General features: G+C 52.9%; 1 protein-coding gene across 3 annotated transcripts; it reads right to left on the reverse strand.

The window, feature by feature from the left end:
• Positions 1 to 1,359: 1,359 nt before the first annotated feature.
• Positions 1,360 to 18,510, reverse strand: LOC113407256 (eEF1A lysine and N-terminal methyltransferase-like). 3 transcript variants are annotated; one of them, XM_026655551.2, is made up of 8 exons: positions 18,211 to 18,509; positions 14,765 to 15,518; positions 12,092 to 12,291; positions 8,683 to 8,878; positions 5,845 to 6,009; positions 3,914 to 4,129; positions 2,612 to 2,743; positions 1,360 to 1,708 (listed from the first exon to the last, which is right to left on the reverse strand). In XM_026655551.2, exons 1-8 carry the CDS (start codon positions 18,361 to 18,363, stop codon positions 1,434 to 1,436), a joined length of 2,091 nt encoding a protein of 696 aa, XP_026511336.1. In that variant the 5' UTR covers positions 18,364 to 18,509; the 3' UTR covers positions 1,360 to 1,433. The 3 variants fall into 3 exon arrangements, with proteins under 3 accessions (XP_026511336.1, XP_026511339.1, XP_026511337.1); XM_026655554.2 differs by having other exon boundaries at positions 18,233 to 18,291; XM_026655552.2 differs by having other exon boundaries at positions 1,505 to 1,708; positions 2,637 to 2,743; positions 18,211 to 18,510.
• Between the last annotated feature and the right edge of the window lie 1,407 nt (positions 18,511 to 19,917).

The following is a 19,917-nucleotide window of genomic DNA, read 5'->3' on the forward strand; positions in this document are numbered from 1 at the left end:
CTTTGACCTGGGCAGATCTCCCAGGGCCAGCAGTGCTGGGTCTGTTTCACACCTGAATAGGATACACCCCCAGGCATAGCACTGGTGCAGCAGGAAGCATGGTGCTAATTCAGGCAGTGACATCCCTCCTGCAGCAGCTGCACTGAGCCAGCTCCTGTGCTAGAAGAAGGGCCAAGTTTTAGGAGAGATGCAAAGACAAAGCCCTGAGTGCTCAGACAAATGACCATCATTGAGCACTGTTCCTAGGAGGAAGAGCCAGTGTGGGTTGATGTGACAAGGCAAGTGTTTACATTCAGGCCATCCTAGTTCAGCACACCGAGTTCTCCATGTCTCATCACACAACACACCATTAAGGTTGCTATGGACTGTTCAACCTAGCTGTGCTCTAGCCCAGAGGTAGCTGCAGTATGACACTGATCCAGGAAGAACGTAAGCTTTTTGACAGTCTGAGGAAGACACAGGAGGACATACCGGTGCTGGCTGAGAGCATTTTTAAAGAACACATCAGATGTTCACCACATGCTTTGGGGTTACAGCCACTGCAGTACAAACAGATCCACCTAGGACCCAATTCTAATATCCTTACAGAGCAGGGACTCCCTCTAACTTCAGTGAGAAAGAGCCATGCAGGCCAGAGGAGCTCAGAGCTGGGCCTAGCTCTTCCTCAGATCCCACCTATTCACCTGAAGGGAGAGCTGGGGTGAGAGTGTACAAATGGCAGGCAGGGCTAGTGACAAGACTGCATATGGGTGAGTCAGGTGGACACACACAGGAGACGGGTGGGATTTGGGGTCAGTCACAGACCCAGGCGGCCCTCTGGTGTAAGATGGACTTCCTCCCTTTTCCCCAGCCTACCAGCTTTGGCCCTCACGCTCCCACCCTTCATGCTGGCCTCCCCCTCCACTCCACACCCAAGGCCCTGCTTCCCCAATTCTACATCTGCCAAGGAAAAAGACCTTTATTTTAAAAGCAGAGAGCGGGGGAGGCTCCCGCAGCAAACACCCGGCGCTGGCGCACAGGGGACTGGCCTCCACAGCAATAAGGAGCCAAAGGAGTAGAGCTAGACCAGGCCCCACTCCCCTAATCAGCTGGCTCACAGCCACTCGGAGAAGGAACAGAACTTCACACCATTGGCCGTTGCCTTGAGACCCTTTTGGGGAGCGCAGGGGTCACCCCCGTCCTTTCACTATGGCTGGCAGCCTCCTTTTTTCCCCAGAGGGAGGCTTTCCCTCCCAGGATCCCGCCTCCCCTAGGACAGGCTGCTCAAGGTGCACCATGCCGGCCTTAGCAGCCAGGAGGAGCGCGTATGTGAGGCGGTGGAGGGCACCATTCTTCACTTGCAGTGTCTACAGTCAGACAGCACAACTGCATTCAGCTCCTCTCTCCAAACCGAGAGCACAGGCGGGTAACCCAGATGAGGCAGAACATCCCCCTCACACGATCTCCACTGCCTTCAGCATGTCCGACAGAACATAGGAGCTATCCCACGCTCGGCCAGGCCTCCTCAGAGTCCTCTCCAGAGTCCTAGCTGTCTCCAGGAGCTCCGGGGCAGCCAGCTTCCCCTCAGGGTGCGGCTGGCAGAACAGGATTTCGTTGACCTCCCCCTCGATCCTCCGGGCGTACAGCAGAGGGAAGACCTCCTTGAGGGAAGCCAGAACTGAGTCTTTGAGCAGGGAGTCTCGGCACACCAGATTGAGCACAAAAACACCTGGAGCAAGGGGAAAGAAACCCGAAAGCACAGGCACATTTGGAACTGGAGTGGTCAGAGGCAACCTGCCCCACCCTACTCCCCACCCTCCGCACCAATAGAGGCGCTGCTGGGGGACTACAGATCCCAGCAGGCTGAGCTCCAACTGGAGCCAAGCATGCTGGAACCCACGGTCTAGCAGCAGCATGGCCAGGCTTGCAGCCTCAGTCCGCTCCATTTATGCCCATTAGGTGCAGCTCCTGAATTAACAGCAAGAAGGCGCCATGGCCCTCGTCTGGGTAAAGCTTGAGAGCACCAGCACCGAAGGCCAAGTGGGTGAAAGTCTTGGCGCACAGCGCAAACAAAGAGAGGCCCCTGCAGAGCAGCCATGGGCCTGCAGCTAGTTAGCAGCCGATTCCAGTGTCTAGCAGAGGGGTCCCATTGCTGTCGCTAATGCCAGGGAATCACTGAGCATACACAGGGCCAGCCTGCCATCCCTCATTGCACCTTCCTCCATGAGCAGACCCACTGGTATCAGCAGGCCCACTCATGGAGCAAGGTGCTAGTCATCCTGGGGGAGGGCATTGCAATCTGACCCACACCGCCCTGTACATCCATTGAGCGGCTGCATCTGCCTCATCAACGTTATGCCATTGAGCCTCCCGTCAGATGGGCGTTATTCGCTGTTTTACAGAGTGGGGCCGAGTCACAGAGGCTGCTCTGCCACTGAGTGGCAGAACCAGGCACAGAACCCAGAGATCCTGCCACCCAGCGCCCAGCTTTCACCACTAGGGTCATGCTTGTTCTCTTCCAGCATGAAGAGACTCTAAGAGGGTGCTGACACCTGGAGACAGCCGTTTGGGAGGCAGGCGCCGTAGCGCGGCATCTGCGCACACGCGAGGCTGTCGGACAGCCTTTCCATACCTTCCGGTGCCAGGATGGTTCTAACCTTCTGCAGGAAGGACGTTTCCACAAAGGCTGGGGGCGGGCAGCTCATTCCCAGGGTGGGATCCTTGCTGTCTACATCGAACATGACAGCATCGTACCGGGCTGGTGCTGCGGAAGGAGAACAGCCCAGTTAGCGTCCAAAGAGCAAGGCAGCAATAGCGTGGGATGAGCCAAGCACTGCTCACTGCCATAGTCACTGGGCGAGTGGCTGAGATAAAAGGTGGAAGGTAAAAAGAGATTCTTCTGCCATTTGCACAGCAGCTTCCATCCAAGGCTTTATGAATGACACTTGCAGGAGTCTTCTCCCCTTCCACAGAAATGCAGCCACCTCTGGAGTGGGTGTGGCAGCCGCTCAACAATTAACAGAGGAAGCAAAGAACACTGTCACATTGGAACTACAGGCAGCCAGGCTGGAATTTGGCACCAGGCCAGGAGATCTTTAAATGACCACAAGTGGTCACACCGCCCATTTGACATCTTGCCAGAAAGATGAGCCCTCCTGCAGCACAGTGACCCCCCAACGCCAGGCTGTGGCATTAATTCAGTAGGGACCGGGGAAAGAATGCAACCAATGATGCACCACCACCACTTTCTCTAGCGTTTGGGTTCTCTTTGGAGGTCTCCCATCCACCTACCAGCAAAGGATGACTCTGCTTAGCTTAGGAGAGCTGAAAAGATCATAGCTCATGATGCTAATGGCTGCAGGTGGAAGAGAATCAGATATCCTTCCACAACTTGCTAATGGCACCTCAGCTCACGTGTGTGTTACATACAAATTAAATGGCTGATGGTAAAGCAGTGATGGGCTAGCATGGAGGGACTGGGCAGAGGAGAGAGAGGTGGTGTGGCTCAGAATGGAAGAGAACCTCTCACCAGAAAATACACTTGGGTGGGGAGTAGGGGAATCAACAAGAAAGGGATGGGTATGAGTCAGAGTTGTCCACTGAGGTAACATCATCAGATCTCTCTTCCCACCACCCCATTGGGCACTGCCTTAGTGGGATCTTCGGAACAGCAAGTCTCCCCATCCCCTCGCCCCATCCCTGTGAGGTACAAGGCTAAACAACCACAAGGAGCTTGAAAGATGGGCGTTGGGGTTGCTGCACTCAGTGCCCAGGGTCGAGAAGCGCAGAGCAGTGCTGAGCGCTCCCTTTGGTGACCCTGGCTAGCAGCTACAGGCGTGGAACCGATACCATCCTCTCACAGAATTCAAGAGTGCGGAGGCGGGATGGGGGGGCCTCAGGGATGCATCAGTCTGCAGGGACCCTTGCCCATTACCCGCCGCTGCTGCCAGCTCGGCCACGTAGTCCAGGCCGTCCGAGATGTGAACCTTCATCCTGTTGCCTTGGGAAAAGCCGAACCACCGGGTAGCCACCTCCAGCATGGAGGGGTCGATTTCAACCGCCTCGACGCGGGACTGGCAGAAATAGTCGTGGATGAAGAGAGGCAGGCTGCCCCCGCCCAGCCCGATCACCAGCACCGAGAGCTGGGCTCCTGCAAGTGGGAAGCAAGCTGGGAAATTAACTGCCGCGGCAACCTGAACCCTCCGTGCTCCATGCTGCCCCCTCCAGGCCAGTGTGGGAGAACACTATGCTCACATTCCACCCACCACTGCATCTGGCTTCGCTAGGCAACGGGGTCCCTGCTGGGGTAGAGCTTGGGCAGGGAAGCTGCTTCCTCCTCATCCATGCACTATATAAAACAAACACATCTTTAACCCTTTCCCTCCTGCAGCTGGGTTCAGTTCGCTCTCTGCTGCTCTGGACCCATCTCCTCCCTACCTGCTCCCTCTCCTCCTTGAGTGGATTTAGCTAGAAAGCTTTCAGAGGGAAGTTTTCATTTTAATACAGGCCACATCTGGCCCTCCAGCTGCACACTGGGGTCCCCGTGGAGTCCAGAAACCAGGCCCCTCACCCCTTTTCCCTCTGTTTCAGGGTGAGAACAAAGCTGATCGACTGCAGGCGACTGTCCAAGGAAATTCAAGCCACCGGCAACTCGGCTCCTACAGAAGCTACCCATATAACAGGGACGTACATGTCAGGGAAGTTCAGGGCAGTCGAGGGACTCCTGTCCAGCACCTTGGCGTCCCCGTTGCTGTCGCTGCCTTACTGGCTGGGGGTAGAGCTGCTTTTGCTCAGCTCTTGGTATCCTGAGACAGCAGGAGCCTTTCGCGGAGGCTGTGGCTGCCCACCAGCTACCAGGCCATCAGCTGCAGAATGGGAACGCAAGGGAGCACCCAGGATAGCGAGCGAGCAATAGAGCCAGGCAGACAGCAGTAGGCACCAGGCCACTACCCTCTGCTCAGCTCAGACAATGCAACCTACCAGGCCCTGAAACTCCCCTGGCTTTGCAATACCAAGCAGCTACGGCTGGCTGGGCTTTGGACATACACGATGCCTGCTAGGAACATGCTGAAGCCACGCTGCTTGTTTCACTTACTGACCTCGCCAGCCTTTTAAACTGGCTCTGTAGCGACAGGCGGTGAGCGCCCTAACCCAGAGCACCAGGAGACCCCCAGGGCTAGCGCCCAGTCCCCCCACCCAGCCAGAAGCACTTCACCAACCCAACATCCCCCAGTTACCCATCCACGAGACTGGAAATCCAGTCCAAGGAGCTCCTCTCTGACCAATAGTGCTTGGCGCTCCTCCAGGGCCTGCTACGGGAGGATCTCAAAGCACTTGGTGAGCTTGAGCTAGCAGGGCTTCCCCTCCCTTCTGGCAGGACGTGGGCGTCATCCTTGCTGCTTTACAGACAGGGGAGCTGGGGCACAGACATCAACCCACAAGCACTCTGTGTCAGCGCCAAGAACAGAAACCAGGAGTCCAGAGTCCAAGGCTCCTGCTCTAAGCACTAGCCTCCGCAGCCACTCCATACCAAAACGAATGTGTGCCGTTTCTGTAGCATCTTTCATGCTGGGGGAGGCTACAGCACTATCCACAACGTGTCCAGACAGCACCAGAGACTCACCCCTACCTCTGGGATAGGGAGAGGACACGGACGGACTAGCACCAGAAGCAGCCAGAGGGGAGTCCCTGGGCCCGCCCTGCCATTCGGTCACTGATGGAGACACTCGCCCCTCCCCTTAGCTGTCCCTGACTCTGAGTTGACTAGACCAGGTACAAGTGCAGGGAAGACTTGTACTAGGGACTTGCCTTCTCCTATGGCGGGGGGGGGAGGGTGTCATTTCTCTTAGCTCATGGGCCTCGCACCTGGTAGGAGCTCAGGGTTTCTCAGCAGAGCCAGTCCCGCAACCATGGCCTTATGGTGTTCACAGCAGAGGTAGCTCCTGTCAATGGTCTGGCAAGCTGATGTTGGGGGGGCCTCGGTGGAGCCAGATGCCTGTTTCTTCTTGTCCTTCTTCCGCTTCTTCTGGCCTGAACACAGGAGACACATTAGCCAGATGCCCAGGCAGACATGCAGAGGGGCTGGCACACCTGACAAGCGCTGGGGACAGCAGGGCATATCCTTGGGGGAGAGGGGCCGCTAAGTCCCCATGTGGCTATGCAGAAGCTTGGAGAAGGGCTTGTTTCATTCTGCTGTATCCATTAGGGGTTCATCTTAGGGTCAGACTGTAGTTAGGTTTTCAAAGGGGCTGGATGATCTCTCCCCTTCCCCAAGCCTGCAGTCCAACCTCTGGCTGTGGCTAACTCCTTTTGCTGCTCCCTTTCCAACATTTCAAACAGACACCCACGCCTTCATATTCACCTGCCTGGGCAACTGGAGCCCCACACCCACTGACCTCTGATACCAGCCTCGTTCCCCTCCAGTCTGTACACACGTCATCTCCAGACTCTCCCACCTCCCCCGCAGCACGGACTCCATCACCTGTCCCCTTTACAAGTCCCTGGGAAAAACTATTTCTGATCATTTGTTCTCAGGCAGCTAAGACTTCAAAGGTGGCTGCCAACAGGAAAACATGGGGCGTGGTCTCATGTCAATTCAACCAGGACCTTGTGGCTGCTGTGACTGGCTAGAGGTACTGTCATGTCAGGGTTTATCAGTTTTACTCTCTTAGGGCTTGACTACATTACCCACTGGATTGATGGGCAGCGATCGATCCAGTGGGGGAGGTCAATTTATCGCATCTAGACTAGATGTGATAAATCGACTGCCAAGCACTCTCCCGTCGACTCCGGCACTCCACCAGGGTGAGAGGTGCAGGCGAAGTCAACAGGAGAGTGTCAGCTGTCGACTTACCGCAGTGAAGACACCACGGTAAGTAGATCTAAGTACATCGACTTCAGCTATGTTATTCACGTAGCTGAAGTTGTGTAACTTAGATCGACCCCTCCCTGCCCCCAGTGTAGACCAGGCCTTATTCACAGTGTGTCCAACTCCCCCTCGTCCTTAGGGGTTTTGTTTTGTCCTTCCCATAATGAATTAAAATGCTGCTCCTGGCAGCCGTGAGATGGCACCAGGCCTGAGACGACAATCCATCTCTCTTGAGTCCCACTAAACATCTAACAGCTCAGTAATATTCAGATTGGGACTCTATATCAGGTCGTTGTTAAGACTGCCTGCCCTCGCTCAGCTGAAGGTGGTGGTGGTGGTGGAAGAATGGTTTAGAAGCACCACTAGGAGCATTGAGAAAGAATTAAGAAAAGGAAAACATAGGATGAACACCAGAAAATGTTTCCTCACAGCAAAAGGTGCAGGATTGGACTGTGAGCTAATCTCCTGAGGATACCAGCTTCTCTGAGCAGGGACTGTTCTTCCTGAGCTTTGGAAAGTGCATAACCCACCATGGACACCACCAATAAATCATAAAGCTAAGTGGTGGAAGCTCCATCATTGGAGTCCTTTAAAATCAGAGAGGACAAGAGGCTAGAGAACATATTCATAGACTTTAAGGTCAGAAGGGACTGTTGTGATCACCTAGTTGGCCTCCTGCACGTTGCAGGACACAAACCTCGCCCACCCAATCCTGTAACAGGCCCCTAACCTCTGGCTGAGTTACTGAAATCCTCAAATCATGATTTAAAGACTAAGTTACAGAGAATCTGACATTTACTCTAGTTTAAACCTGCAAGTGACCCATGCCCCACACTGCAGAGGAAGGTGAAAAACCCCCAGTCACTGCTAGTGTCACCCAGGAGAAAATTCCTTCATGACCCCAAATATGGCAATCAGTTAGACCCTGATCATGTGAGCAAGACTCACCAGGCAGACACCTGGGAAAGAATTCTCTGTGGTAACTCAGAACCCTCCCCATCTAGTGTCCCTCTCCAGCCATTGGAGAAATTTACTAATAGCAGATGGGTCACATGCCATTGTAGGCAACCTCATCATACCATCCCCTCCATAAATATATCAAGCTCAGTCTTGAAGCCAGTTAGGCTTTTTGCCCTCACTGATCCCCTTGGGAGGCTGTTCCAGAACTTCACTCTTCAGATGGTTAGAAATCTTTGCCTAATTTCAAGCCTAGACTCATTGGTGGCCAGTTTATATCCATTTGTTCTTGTGCCAACACTAACCCTTAAACACCAGGGAGGGAGAGTTATCTCCCCATAGCCTTCATTTTGTTAAGCTAAACAAGCCACACTCTGAGTCTCCTCTTGTAAGGTAGGTTCTCCCTTCCTCTGATCATCCTAGCAGCCCTTCTCTGCACCTGTTCCAGTTTGAATTAATGTTTCTTAAACATGGGAGATGAGAACTGCACACAGTATTCCAGATGAGGTCTCACCAGTGCCTTGTATAATGGTACTAACACTTCCCTGTCTCTACTAGAAATACCTTGCCTGATGCATCCTAGGACTGCACTAGCCTTTTTCACAGCCGCATCACAGTGACGGCTCATAGTCATCCTGTGATTGACCAATACACCCCAATCTCTCTTCTCCACAGTGGCCCCCTGGGATGAGCTAGATGTCACCCAATGTGGTTGTTCCATTTATTCTCATGATGTGCTCCCATTGCTTTCCAACCTGCTTATTGCTGCCCAGAGCAATCCAACGGCTCCTGGGTATACTGCAACTCTTCCCAGCCCTTTACTGTGCTGCCCAAGCCCTGAGAATCTTTCCCAAATTTCTAGGCTCAAGTTTACACACCTCTAGGGGCTGCACTGGACAGCAGCCTGGCTTCCGACTGCACCACATTCCTGTTGCTGAGGAAGATGAGCCGCCGGAAATAGCACATGTTGTCCCCTTTTACGTCCTCAATGAGGTATTCCCCGCTCATGGCGCTGGTGTCCTGGTGCTGAATGGTACGGACCCCGATGTCCCCCCCTACAGAGAGAAACGGCACCTGGGGGAGAAAGAAAAGCAATGGGGGAAACTAACTCACACAGGAGACACCAGGGAGCTTTACAGAAAGAACCAGAGGAAGAGCTACCAGCCCAGAGACTGCAATAGGAAAACGGCACCAGAACAAGACTGCCATGAACACAAGGCAGTATGTTGTTCTACTCGGTATTGTGCAAACTCCCACCTGAAATCCCTGTCTAAGCTGATTGGAGACCAAGGCAATAGCACTGCATCCCAGCTCAACAGGCCCCCATATAGCATGATGGTCCAAGGGGCTGCTGTTTGGATACAGATTCTGACGGGTTCAGAGCTTGGCTTTCAGGCCAAAGCAAGGATCTGGTCTGATTTTCAGTGATGCTAAAATAAATCAATCAAATTTCTCTTTTAAGATTGTTGTCCAATTTGGCAAGATTCTTAGGAAATCAGTTGTTCTCGTGAGAATTCGAACGTCTTGGCCAGAAACCTCATGAACAATTTCAAATGCCTCAGAACCAGGCCCGGAACTAGATCTGCAGGGGCAGGTCCAACCCTGGGGATTTGAATCGGATTTCCCACATCTACTGAAATCTGAAAGGAAGACAGATTATAGAATCCAGTTTTGCCTGGTTCCTGTACTTTTGCCTTTAACAGGAGACCAGCAGAACAGTTTCACAGAGTCACAGAAATCTAGGACTGAAAGGGACCTCGATAGGTCGTCTAGTCCAATGCCCTGCACTGGGACAAGACTAAGTATTATCTAGACCAGAGGCGGGCAAACTTTTTGGCCTGAGGGCTACATCGGGTTTCTGAAATTTTATGGAGGGCCAGTTAGGGGAGGCTGTGCCACCCCAAACAGCCAGGCGTGGCCAGGTCCCCGCCCCCTATCTGACCTCCCCTGCTTCTCGTCCCCTGACGGCCCCCCGGGCACTCCTGCCCCATCCAACCCCCCTGTTCCCTGATGGTCCCCCCGGGACCCCTGCCCCATCCACCCCGGGACCCCTGCCCCATCCACCCCTCCCTGTCCCCTGAACGCCCCCAGAACCCCTGCCCCTGACTGCCCTCCGCTGCCCAATCCAACCCCTCCTCTCATTCCTGATTGCTCCCCCGGGACCCCTGCCCCCATTCAACCCCCTTGTTCCCCGCCCTCTGACCACCTCACCCCCTATCCACCCCCTGACTACCACCCCGAACTCCCTTGCCCTCTATCCAACCCTCCCTGCTCCTTGCCCCCTTACTGTGCTGCCTGGAGCACCGGTGGCTGGCGGTGCTACAGCAGCGCTGCCCAGAGCGCCAGGACAGGCAGCCATTCTGCCCAGCTGGAGCCAGCCACGCCACTGTGCAGCACAGAGCACTGGGTCAGGCCGTGGCTCTGCAAGAGCCCCGCTGCCCAGAGCATTGCGCTGGCGGTGCGGCGAGCTGAGGCTGCGGGAGAGGAGTACAGCGGGGGGGGGGGGGGGGGCTCACGAGCCAGGAGCTCAGGGGCCAGGCAAGAGGGTCCCGGGGGCGGATGGAGCCCGGGGGCGGTAGTTTGCCCACCTCTGATCTAGACCATCCCTGACAAGTGTTAGTCTAACCTGTTCTTAAAACCTCCAAAGATGGAGATTTCACAACCTCTGTAGGTAAGTCTGTAGGTAATTTATTTCAATGCTTAACTACCCTGACAGTTAGGAAGCCTTTCCTAATGTCTAACCTAAATCTCTCTTGCTGCATTTTAAGCCCATTGCTCCTTGTCCTGTCCTCAGTGGATAAGGAGAACAATTTATCACCCTCCTCTTTATAACAACCTTTTACATACTTGAAGGCTATTATGTCCCTCCTCAGTCTTCTCTTCTCCAGACTAAACATGCCCATTTTTTCAATCTTCCCTCGTAGGTCATGTTTTCTAGACCTTTAATCATTGTTGCTCTTCTCTGGACTTTCTCCAATTTGTCCACATCTATCTTGAAGTATGGTGCCCAGAACTGGACACAACACTCCAATTGAGGCCTTTTCAGTGCTGAGTAGTGGTAGAATTAATCTTTTACATTAAGGCAGATTTGTCTGCTATATGTAGATGGCCTGTTTGACTTACTTCTTGCGTCTTGCTTACAACACTCCTAGTAACATATCCCAAAATGACGTTCGCTTTATCTGCAACAATGTTACATTGTTGACGCATATTGAGTTTGTGATCCACTATAACCCCCAGATCCCTTTGTGCAGTACTCCTTCCTAGGCAGTCATTTCCCATTTTGTATTTGTGCAATTGATTTCTTCTTCCAAGTGGAGTACTTTGCATTTGTCCTTATTCAATTTCATCCTATTTATTTCAGACCATTTCTCCAGTTTGTCAAGATCATTTTGAATTCTAATCCCGTCCTCCAAAACGCCTGCAAAAAATCCCCCTTTGGTATCATCCAAAAATGTTGTCAGTGTACTGTCTATGCCATTATCCAAATCATTTATGAAGACACTGAATAGAACTGGATCCAGGACAGATCCCTGTTTGACCTGCTAATAGTGAAAGAGGCACAATAAACCGTTCTACGTCTCCTCTTAAGAAGCCAAGCTGAACCAGATGCATCTTAGGAATTGGAAGGATATTTGCTGTAGAAAGCTGAGGATATCAGGGGAGCGTGACGAGTGGACAGGTTTGTGTCGCATAGTAGTTTGGCCAGTGTTTTCACCACTGTTATCTAGTTATTAGCTGAGATGCAGGAAACAAGTCACGGCAATAATACTTTTTACGAGTTGCTGAATAGTTCAATCCTCAGCGAGGTGGGGAGAAAGCTGCAGAAAGAAACAGGAAGGTGGAAGAGATTCAGGCCAATATTTGCAAATAGGGCGAGTGGTTTTGGGTGCCCAACTTGAGATGCCCTACCTCTAAAAATCAAGCCCCATTGGGGTATCTGAAGTTGAGGCCTTCAAATTAAGGCATCTAAAAATCACAGTCTAAAGAAATGAAGTGACTGGACCTGGGGCAGGGAGGCGAATAAAACAGCAGCTAGATACTGGGCTGAATTAAGCCCCAGAGCTGAACCCCTCCCTTGACTGGAACCACATCACATTTTGCAATTGAAGCCCACTTCCAGCTGAAAGGAGAACATGACTGCACAGAGAGACGGATGGCAACAGGGAGCAGCAGGAGGCCCTGAAATAGGAACTAGAGTCTGGCTATGGATGTGTGGGGCGCAGGCTGGGTTTGCAGCTCTGCCCAAGGAGATGCCTGAACACAGCTGTTGGAAACAGCGCTTACCTGCTGCTGGGACGGGAGGCCGGGTGGCGCCAGCTCCATCACCTTCCCCGACAGCTCTGCCTGGATGCCTTCCATCCCTTCATAGTGCTGACCTCTGTGCAGGGCCACTGTTATCAGCCGCCTGAAGCCTGCGCTGGCAGCCAGCTGCTTCCGACCCGCCTCCGTCCCAAAGAGCCACTCGGTCTCTCTGCCCTGCGGTACTGGAGAAAGGGGTCGCAGTCAGGAGAGCAGAGACCACGGTGGCAGAAACAGATGGTGCTAGAAGTACAGTGCTACCAATGGTATCTTAGCCTTTAGCCAGGAGCGGCCAAAGCAACTGCCATCATCTCTAGTACAGATAAGCTCCAGAACACAGTACGTCTGGGCTGCTTGGATCGAGCTGGAACCGGTCAACAGCGTGCTCCTGTTATACTGAAGACAACAACAACTGCAACCTTCTCCAGATCTGACAAATTAGATGCAGCCCTATGGCAGCTTCGCCAATACACCCCTTGATTGAAGCCATTTTGGATGCCCCTTCCTCCAATGCATTCGTAACACGAAGGCTTGAATGCATTGCAGGACTGTGTATCTAGAGTCTGTGCTAATGAAACAAGAAGATTTAGCACTCCTCTGGATCGCGTCCATTTGTAGATTCCAAAGCACTTGGAAAGTGGAGCAAGTATCTGCCCCATATTTATGAACGGGACAGCTGAGATGCAGAGTGGTTAACTGGTCACACAGTGAGTCAGAGATGGGAACAAACTCCAGGAATCCCAACGCTCAGCCCTGTGCGCTGGACTACGTTGCCTCCTTGGATGAAAATCAAACAGGCCATCTATTATTGTTATTGTCTAGCAGACAAATCTGCCTTAATAATGTGAAAAATTAATTCCACTACTGGTAACAGGTTGGAAGAAGGCAACTGAAGAAATACTACAAATGCACTAACCAGTGTGACCTGCTTTGTGTGTGGCTAAGAAGAGGAGAGGTTTCTGCATTCTGTTAAGGAGGCTTTGATTTCATATACTGAAATCTCAGTCAAATGGGTTTTTTTTTTAAAAATAGTGGAGTGCTCTCAAATTCAAGGAAGGAGTTACTTCAGAGCTCCTGCTGATCCTAAGGAAGCTGGTAGTTTGTATACACTATAAATACGATAGCCTTTCCTTGTTGGATGCATGTCTAACTGCAATGAGTGCATTTATGATATTAAAACAGAGCGAATTTGTCTATTTAACTTTTACCTGGTAGTAACAACAGGACTGAGCATCAGAGAAAGTCAGTAACAAACACATATGACATTATCAGCATCTGCTACACCTCTACCCTGATATAACACGAATTCGGATATAACGCGCACTCTGGTGGATCAAAGCAAGTTCGATATAACGCGGTTTCACCTATAACATGGTAAGATTTTTTGGCTCCCGAGGACAGCGTTATATCGAGGTAGAGGTGTATTTACTAGAGGGCAGATTCTGCCACCAGAACTCTCAGCTACTGGGTATCTTTCTCCATACGTAGCCTCAATGAAATGAGTGGGGCTATTCATAGGGGTTGGGAATAGCTCATTGGGAAGGTGGCAGAATCAGATCCTACTGGTTAACAGCTGTATCTTGTATTGTGTATTTGCTCTCTGAGCTGATGTAGGGGGCTATCCAACTATCTCAAGTACTGATGCGATAAAGTCCAGGTGCTTACCAGTACATCTTCAGATTACACCGATGGGCACATTTTGGAGATGAAAAATGGGGCAGTTAAATGTGATCTGTCCCACCGCCCATCTTCATGACCAGTCCCCTATGTCAGATTAAGGCTTCGTATCAGGCCACAGCACCACACTGCTTTTTTGGTCAGTGACTGGGCTCTGTCTACACACAATACCATGGCAAGCTAATGTGCTTTGTTCTTTTGCTCCTGGAGACCAAGATTTTCAAAACTGGGGTGTCTAAATTTAGGGGCTCAGGAGCCTTGAAAGGCATCTTTGATAACTGACTTGATTTTCAGAAGTGCTGAGCAAAGCTGGGGGAAAAAAAAAAAAAAAAACGGGAATCTTTCTGCAAAAATTTTGGGGGGGGGGGAGAGAATTCATCCCACTTTGGAATGAACTGTCAAAAACGTGAAAACTTTTCACGGGAACAAATTTAAAGAAAAATTCCATTTCAGGAGAACTGAAACGAAATGTTTCTGGCTTCCTGACCGCCCTCACTTGGGAAATCTCAGCCCAGCTGCTGGAGAATCACTGAGCCTCCCTACCGGCCCCCAGCTCTGGGAGTTGGAGAAATGCTGCTCATCCCCAGAACTTTGGGGGGCGGGGGAGGAGAGAGAGAGAGAAACCTGCCTGTGTTTTGATGAAAGTTTCGTCAAGTCTGTAATAGATTTGGTGAAATATTTCATACCACCAACTTGGCATTTGCCAGCAGAATAAGTTCAGTTGGAAAATCTCTAACAATCTCTAGTGCTGAACACCCAGCAACTGCCATGGAAATGAATGGGAGTTGTTAGGCCTGATTTTCATCGCTGCCGGACACCTATCTTATTATACCTAACCAGAGGCTTAAGAGCTTAACTTGAAATGGTGACCCCCGCTGAAGTCAATGGGAGTTTTTCCATGGACTTCAATGGGATCAGGATTTCATCCCTATTTTGAACATCTCAGCTAGAGAAATATCCTCTTGGAGGAGCTGAACTCACTGATGAAGATGGCGAAGTGATTGTTCCGGGAGGCTTTCACTGAGGGGCTGTCCACCACGTGCAGAGTGTACCGAGGTTTCCCGGCATCTGCATCACACAGATCCAGGGAGACGTGGCTCGTGCTGGGGTTTTTATTCAGCTGGCTGCGCAGCAGAGCATACAGCTGCCTCTCCTTTACTGCCTCGACCAGCTGCTCAGCACTCTCCACCCGCACAGGCTTGTCCTGCTCCTCAGTGCAGATCTCAAGGATCTGAAGAACCGAACCTGGGATCTTCTTGAACTTGGTCATGACATAGACAAAAATGGGCAGAACAAACTGCTGCTTGGCCGCTCCGTCCTCACTGCCCGAGACCTGGTGAACGCGCACCATCCAGCCTTCCTGGGAGAAGTAGCCCACCGCCTTCTTCACCACATGGGCCTGGGCCAAGGAGATACACAGGTAGCGGCCTCCAACCTGCAGCACCCGGCTAATCTCAGCAAACATCCTGTCCACCCTTTCAAGGGTGGCCTCCTCTTCATCAACCAGGATAGCATCTAGGGTGCCCTTGTCCAATACCAGCTGGAACTGGGCGTCCTGGAAATCCATCTGCAACATGTCCATCCGCAGGTAGCTCATCTTCGGCCTCCTGTGGGCATTCCGCTCCCTCATCTGATTTATCACAACCTCGCTGATGTCTACGTTCACAATGTCCTGGTAGCCCACGTCATACATCTGCTCGCTCAGTTCGGAGTTGCCGCAACCCACTACAAGAACCTGAGAAATTTAAAGAGATAATAGTTTCCCTGTGGATACACAGCACAGTCCTGTTTATCCCAACCGATCCCAAACATACATACACACACCATGGAGATCAGCAAACAATGGATTCTCTGGGAGACAAATCCACCATGAATGCTCACTAACCAACACTCGGGAATCTTGCAATAAATGTACTACAGAGGGATTCACCACATGCAAAGGAGGCATTCGACATGTACCTGTTAAACACACAAACGCAGGAATCCCTTCCCCACCACTGCACTATAGCTGCACCGGGGTGGAAGACACCATCTGATGACTAGTGCACAACAACCAGTGAACTTGAGTGGATGTAACCTGAACTGTACATGGAATTCAGGGAGACAGGATGTGATTATCTGAGCTAGATTTTAGCCAGAATAAAGGGAGCCATACCCCGTCTCTTCTAAGAAGTGCCATGGGATCATTTATGACCACAAGTGGTCATGATCTTGATTTTATCTACTCGTCACCATCTCCTAACACCACGCTGGGCCATTAGCTCAGCGCTAGGCAAAACAAACAACTTATGGGGAGATACTGGCCTGGATAAGCTGAGGATCCATGGGATTGGCTGCCAAGCTGCCTCCGTACTCATAGATCAGGGACGGGCAAACTTTTTGGCCCGAGGGATGCATCCAGTTTCAGAAATTGTATGGAGGGCCGGTTAGGGGAGGCTGTGCCTCCCCAAACAGGCAGGCGTGGCCCAGCCCCCCCCCCCCCTCCCACCCCCCCGTCCCCCGACGGCCCCCCGGGACCCCTGCCCCATCCACACCCCCCCTGCTCCCTGTCCCCTGACAGCCCCCGGACCCCCCCACCCCTAACTGACCCCCCCACTGCCCCATCCAACATCCCCTCTCCTTCCTGACTGCCTCCCCCGGGACCCCATCCAACCACCCCTTCTCCCTGAAGACCTCCAGACCCCCTGCCCCCATTCAACTGCCCTGTTCCCCGCCCTCTGACCCCCCTGACCCCTATCCACACCCCTGGCCTCCCTTGCCCTCTATCCAACCCCCCCTCCCTGCCCCCTTACCGTGCTGCCTGGAGCACCGGTGGCTGACGGCGCGGCTGCACCATGACAGGCAGCCACGCCACCCGGCTGGAGCCAGCCGGCACCGCGCAGCACAGAGCACCGGGTCAGGCCGGGCTCTGCAGCTGCGCTGCCCCAGGAGGTCGCCGCCCCGAGCATTGCGCCAGTGGCGCAGTGAGCTGAGGCTGTGGGGGAGAGGGAACAGCAGGGAAGGGGTCGGGGGCTAGCGTCCCGGGCCAGCGTCCCGGGCCAGGAGCTCAGGGGCCGGGGAGAACAGTCCCATGGGCTGTAGTTTGCCCACCGCCGTCGTAGATCCACATCCACCCAAGCAAGTAGCATTTGGGAGTGTCCTGTTCTGGGATGGATCTTGCATATGTTTTAGGCTTTGAGCCACCCGATTGTGACACTGGGATGTAGATCAAAGAAATCTTCTGTATTCAGCACCTAGGAGATCAGCCCAGCCCAGGTCCTGCCTATACCTCTTCACACGTCCATATGGGGCCTGCCCTAAGAGAATCAGACTCATAGAAATGTAGGGCTGGAAAGGACTTTGAGAAGTTATTAAGCCCAGCCCCCTGCACTGAGGCAGGACCAAGTAAACCTAGACACTCCGACAGGTGTTTGTGCAACCTGTTCTTAGAAACCTCCAATGACGGGGATTCCACTGCCTCCCTTGAAAGCCTATTCCAGACCTTAACTACCCTTAAAGTTAGAAAGCTTTCCTAATATCTAACCTAAACCTCTCTTGCTATAAATTAAGCCCATTACTTGTTGTCCTTCCTTCACTGGACATGGAAAACAATTGATCCCTGTCTCCTTTATAACAGCCTGATAATAGTCCTCAAATATGGTAAAGATTTCTGACCCCCCACCCCCTTCTTTTCTCAAGACTGAACATGCCCATTTTTAAAACAAACTTTCTTCATAGGTCAAGTTTTCAAAACTTTTATCATTTTTGTTGCTCTCCTCTGGACTTTCTCGGGTTTGTCCACATCTTTCTTAAAGGGTAGCACCGAGAATTGGACACAGTACTCCAGCTGATGCCTCACCAACGCCAAGCACAGTGTGACAAGTACATCCTGTGTCTTACATCAGACCCAATTTGCGATTCCACTACAACCCCAGATCATTTCCAGCAGCTGCACTGCCCAGCTGGTTATTTCCCTTTTTGTAGTTGTGCATTTGATTTTTCCTTCCAAAGTGCAGCACTTTAAACGTGTTTTATTGACTTCCATCCTGTTGAACTCAGGTTGTTCTGAATTCTAATCCTGGCCTGCCCCGTGCTCCTACCCCCGTTTACCTGGCGCCAGACACCAACGTTACAACCAGGCCCTCCCCTGCGTTACCCAAGCGGCTAATAAAAACATTGGCACGGGACCCAGGACCGACCCTGGCAGGACCCCCCAGATGCACCCTCCGCGCGAGCCCGTGACACCTACTCTCTGGGTGCGATCCAGCGGTGCTCCCGTCTGGCAGTGGTTTCACCCGCCCCCTCTTCCCTGGGCTGCTACTGACCCTACCTGGGGGGCCTATGCCCCGTGCCCTACGGGAATCGGGGGAGCCGCGGACGCGCTCTACCCTTCGGCCCGGGTCTCGGGCCCCACCCAACGGAGGAGCCCCCGGCCGCCCCGCGCTCACCTTGTCGCGGGGACGCACGTACTTGTGCAGCGCCGCGCACAGCTCCAGGTAGCCGCCGTACCACTCGAAGGCGCGCGGCCCGCGCTGCTGGAAGAAGCGCTCCCAGTACTGGGCCGAGCCAAAGTCCCGCGCGCTGCGGGGCAGCAGGGCCATGGCGGGGGAAGGGAGCGTCCCGCCGGGCCGGCCCGCCTCCCGAGTCCCCCTGGCAAGCAGACGCGCTGCGAGCCCAGATCGGGGGCTCTCCCCACGTGCGCCCGTGCTGCCCCCACAGCGCGATCCCGGAACGTTAGTAAGCTACGTCCGCGTTCGGAGCCTGCCATTGGGCCCCTCCTCCGCGCACCAACGTCACAGCTCATTGGTTGCCTCTTTTATCCGGCTTTCTTCCCATTGGCTCGTTACCTTCCCCACCCCGCTGTCTGTTGTTTGAACCTTGACAGGGGGCGATGGGGGATCGCGGGACAGGGCGCTGCGCGGCGGATCTCCCAATGCCCAGGATGAAGGGGCTGCTGTGGCGCTCTGTGCACTCAAACACGACACAGCCCATCTGCGCTCCGCTGAGGGCGTGTGGATGAAGGGCTCCCCTTGCCCCCCTCTCTCACTGACAGCGAGGGTGACCAGATGTCCCGATTTTATAGAGACAGTCCCAATTTTTGGGTCTTTTTCTTATATAGGCTCCTATAACCCCCCCACCCCGTCCTGATTTTTCACATTTGCTGTCTGGTCACCCTACCAACAGAAGTTGGTCCAGTAAAAGATATTCCCTCCCCCACCTTGTCTCTCTAGTAGTCTGTGCAAGCCCACAGCATTTTGCACACTTACCCCAGTGATGGTTCACTAATTCAGACCCATATGTGCTGGGGGCAGACTTTCTCCGCTGTCATATTGCTGCCAACACGGCTTTATTTTTCACAATCAGTTTTGAATGCTCTCTCTCATCTATTACCCACAAATCACTGTTGTTGTATGTACCCCTACTACCTCAAATGAAACAAGCCCTTAATTTTAGTTTAATGTGCTGGGCTTATCCTCTGTTAATAGATTATGCAACTGTTACTGCCTTCCCCAATCAGTCCAGGCTTTGTTTCACAGCCTCAGCCCTCTCCCAGGGCTGGCTTTAACCCTTCCAGGGCTGGAGCATGTGACTACCCCGCTACAGAGCTATACATTGGTACCTTCCAAAGCTAAGTGCTACCAGAACAAAGAGAAGCTTGGGTTTTTAGGCTGCTCCCTGAGTCTGCAGTTCTGTATATAGGAACTGCTCCCACAGGCAGCTCTGTTAGGGCCCAATGGGTAGCAAGAACAGAAGGCTTTCCAATAGGCATCTACTACTTTACCTGCAAATATACAGTAGCATGGTTAGTCTGTGAATGAAGGTGGCACAGGCGTTAGAGCAGGAGTGGCCAAACCGTGACTCACGAGCCACATGCGGCTCTTTTACAGTTAAAGTGCAGCTCGCAGAGCCCCTCACCCCCCCCATTCTCCACCTACCAGATTCGGGGGGAGCTTGGGACTTCTGCCTGGCAGAAGGGTGGTGGGGTTGGAGCTTCTGCCCAGCGGGGAGGCGAGTCTCGGTGCTTCAGCCCTGGGGGGCACCCCTGCCGAGGCTTGGGGCTTCAACAGGAGCGGGGCTGAAGCCTCAAGCCTCAGCAGATATGCCCCAGCTCTCAAGCTTCTGATGATTGTTGTATGCAGCTCGGAGGGTCAGTG

This window comes from Terrapene carolina, unplaced genomic scaffold (assembly GCF_002925995.2).
Source record: "Terrapene carolina triunguis isolate 2854851 unplaced genomic scaffold, T_m_triunguis-2.0 Scaffold210, whole genome shotgun sequence".
NCBI lineage: Eukaryota > Metazoa > Chordata > Testudines > Emydidae > Terrapene > Terrapene triunguis.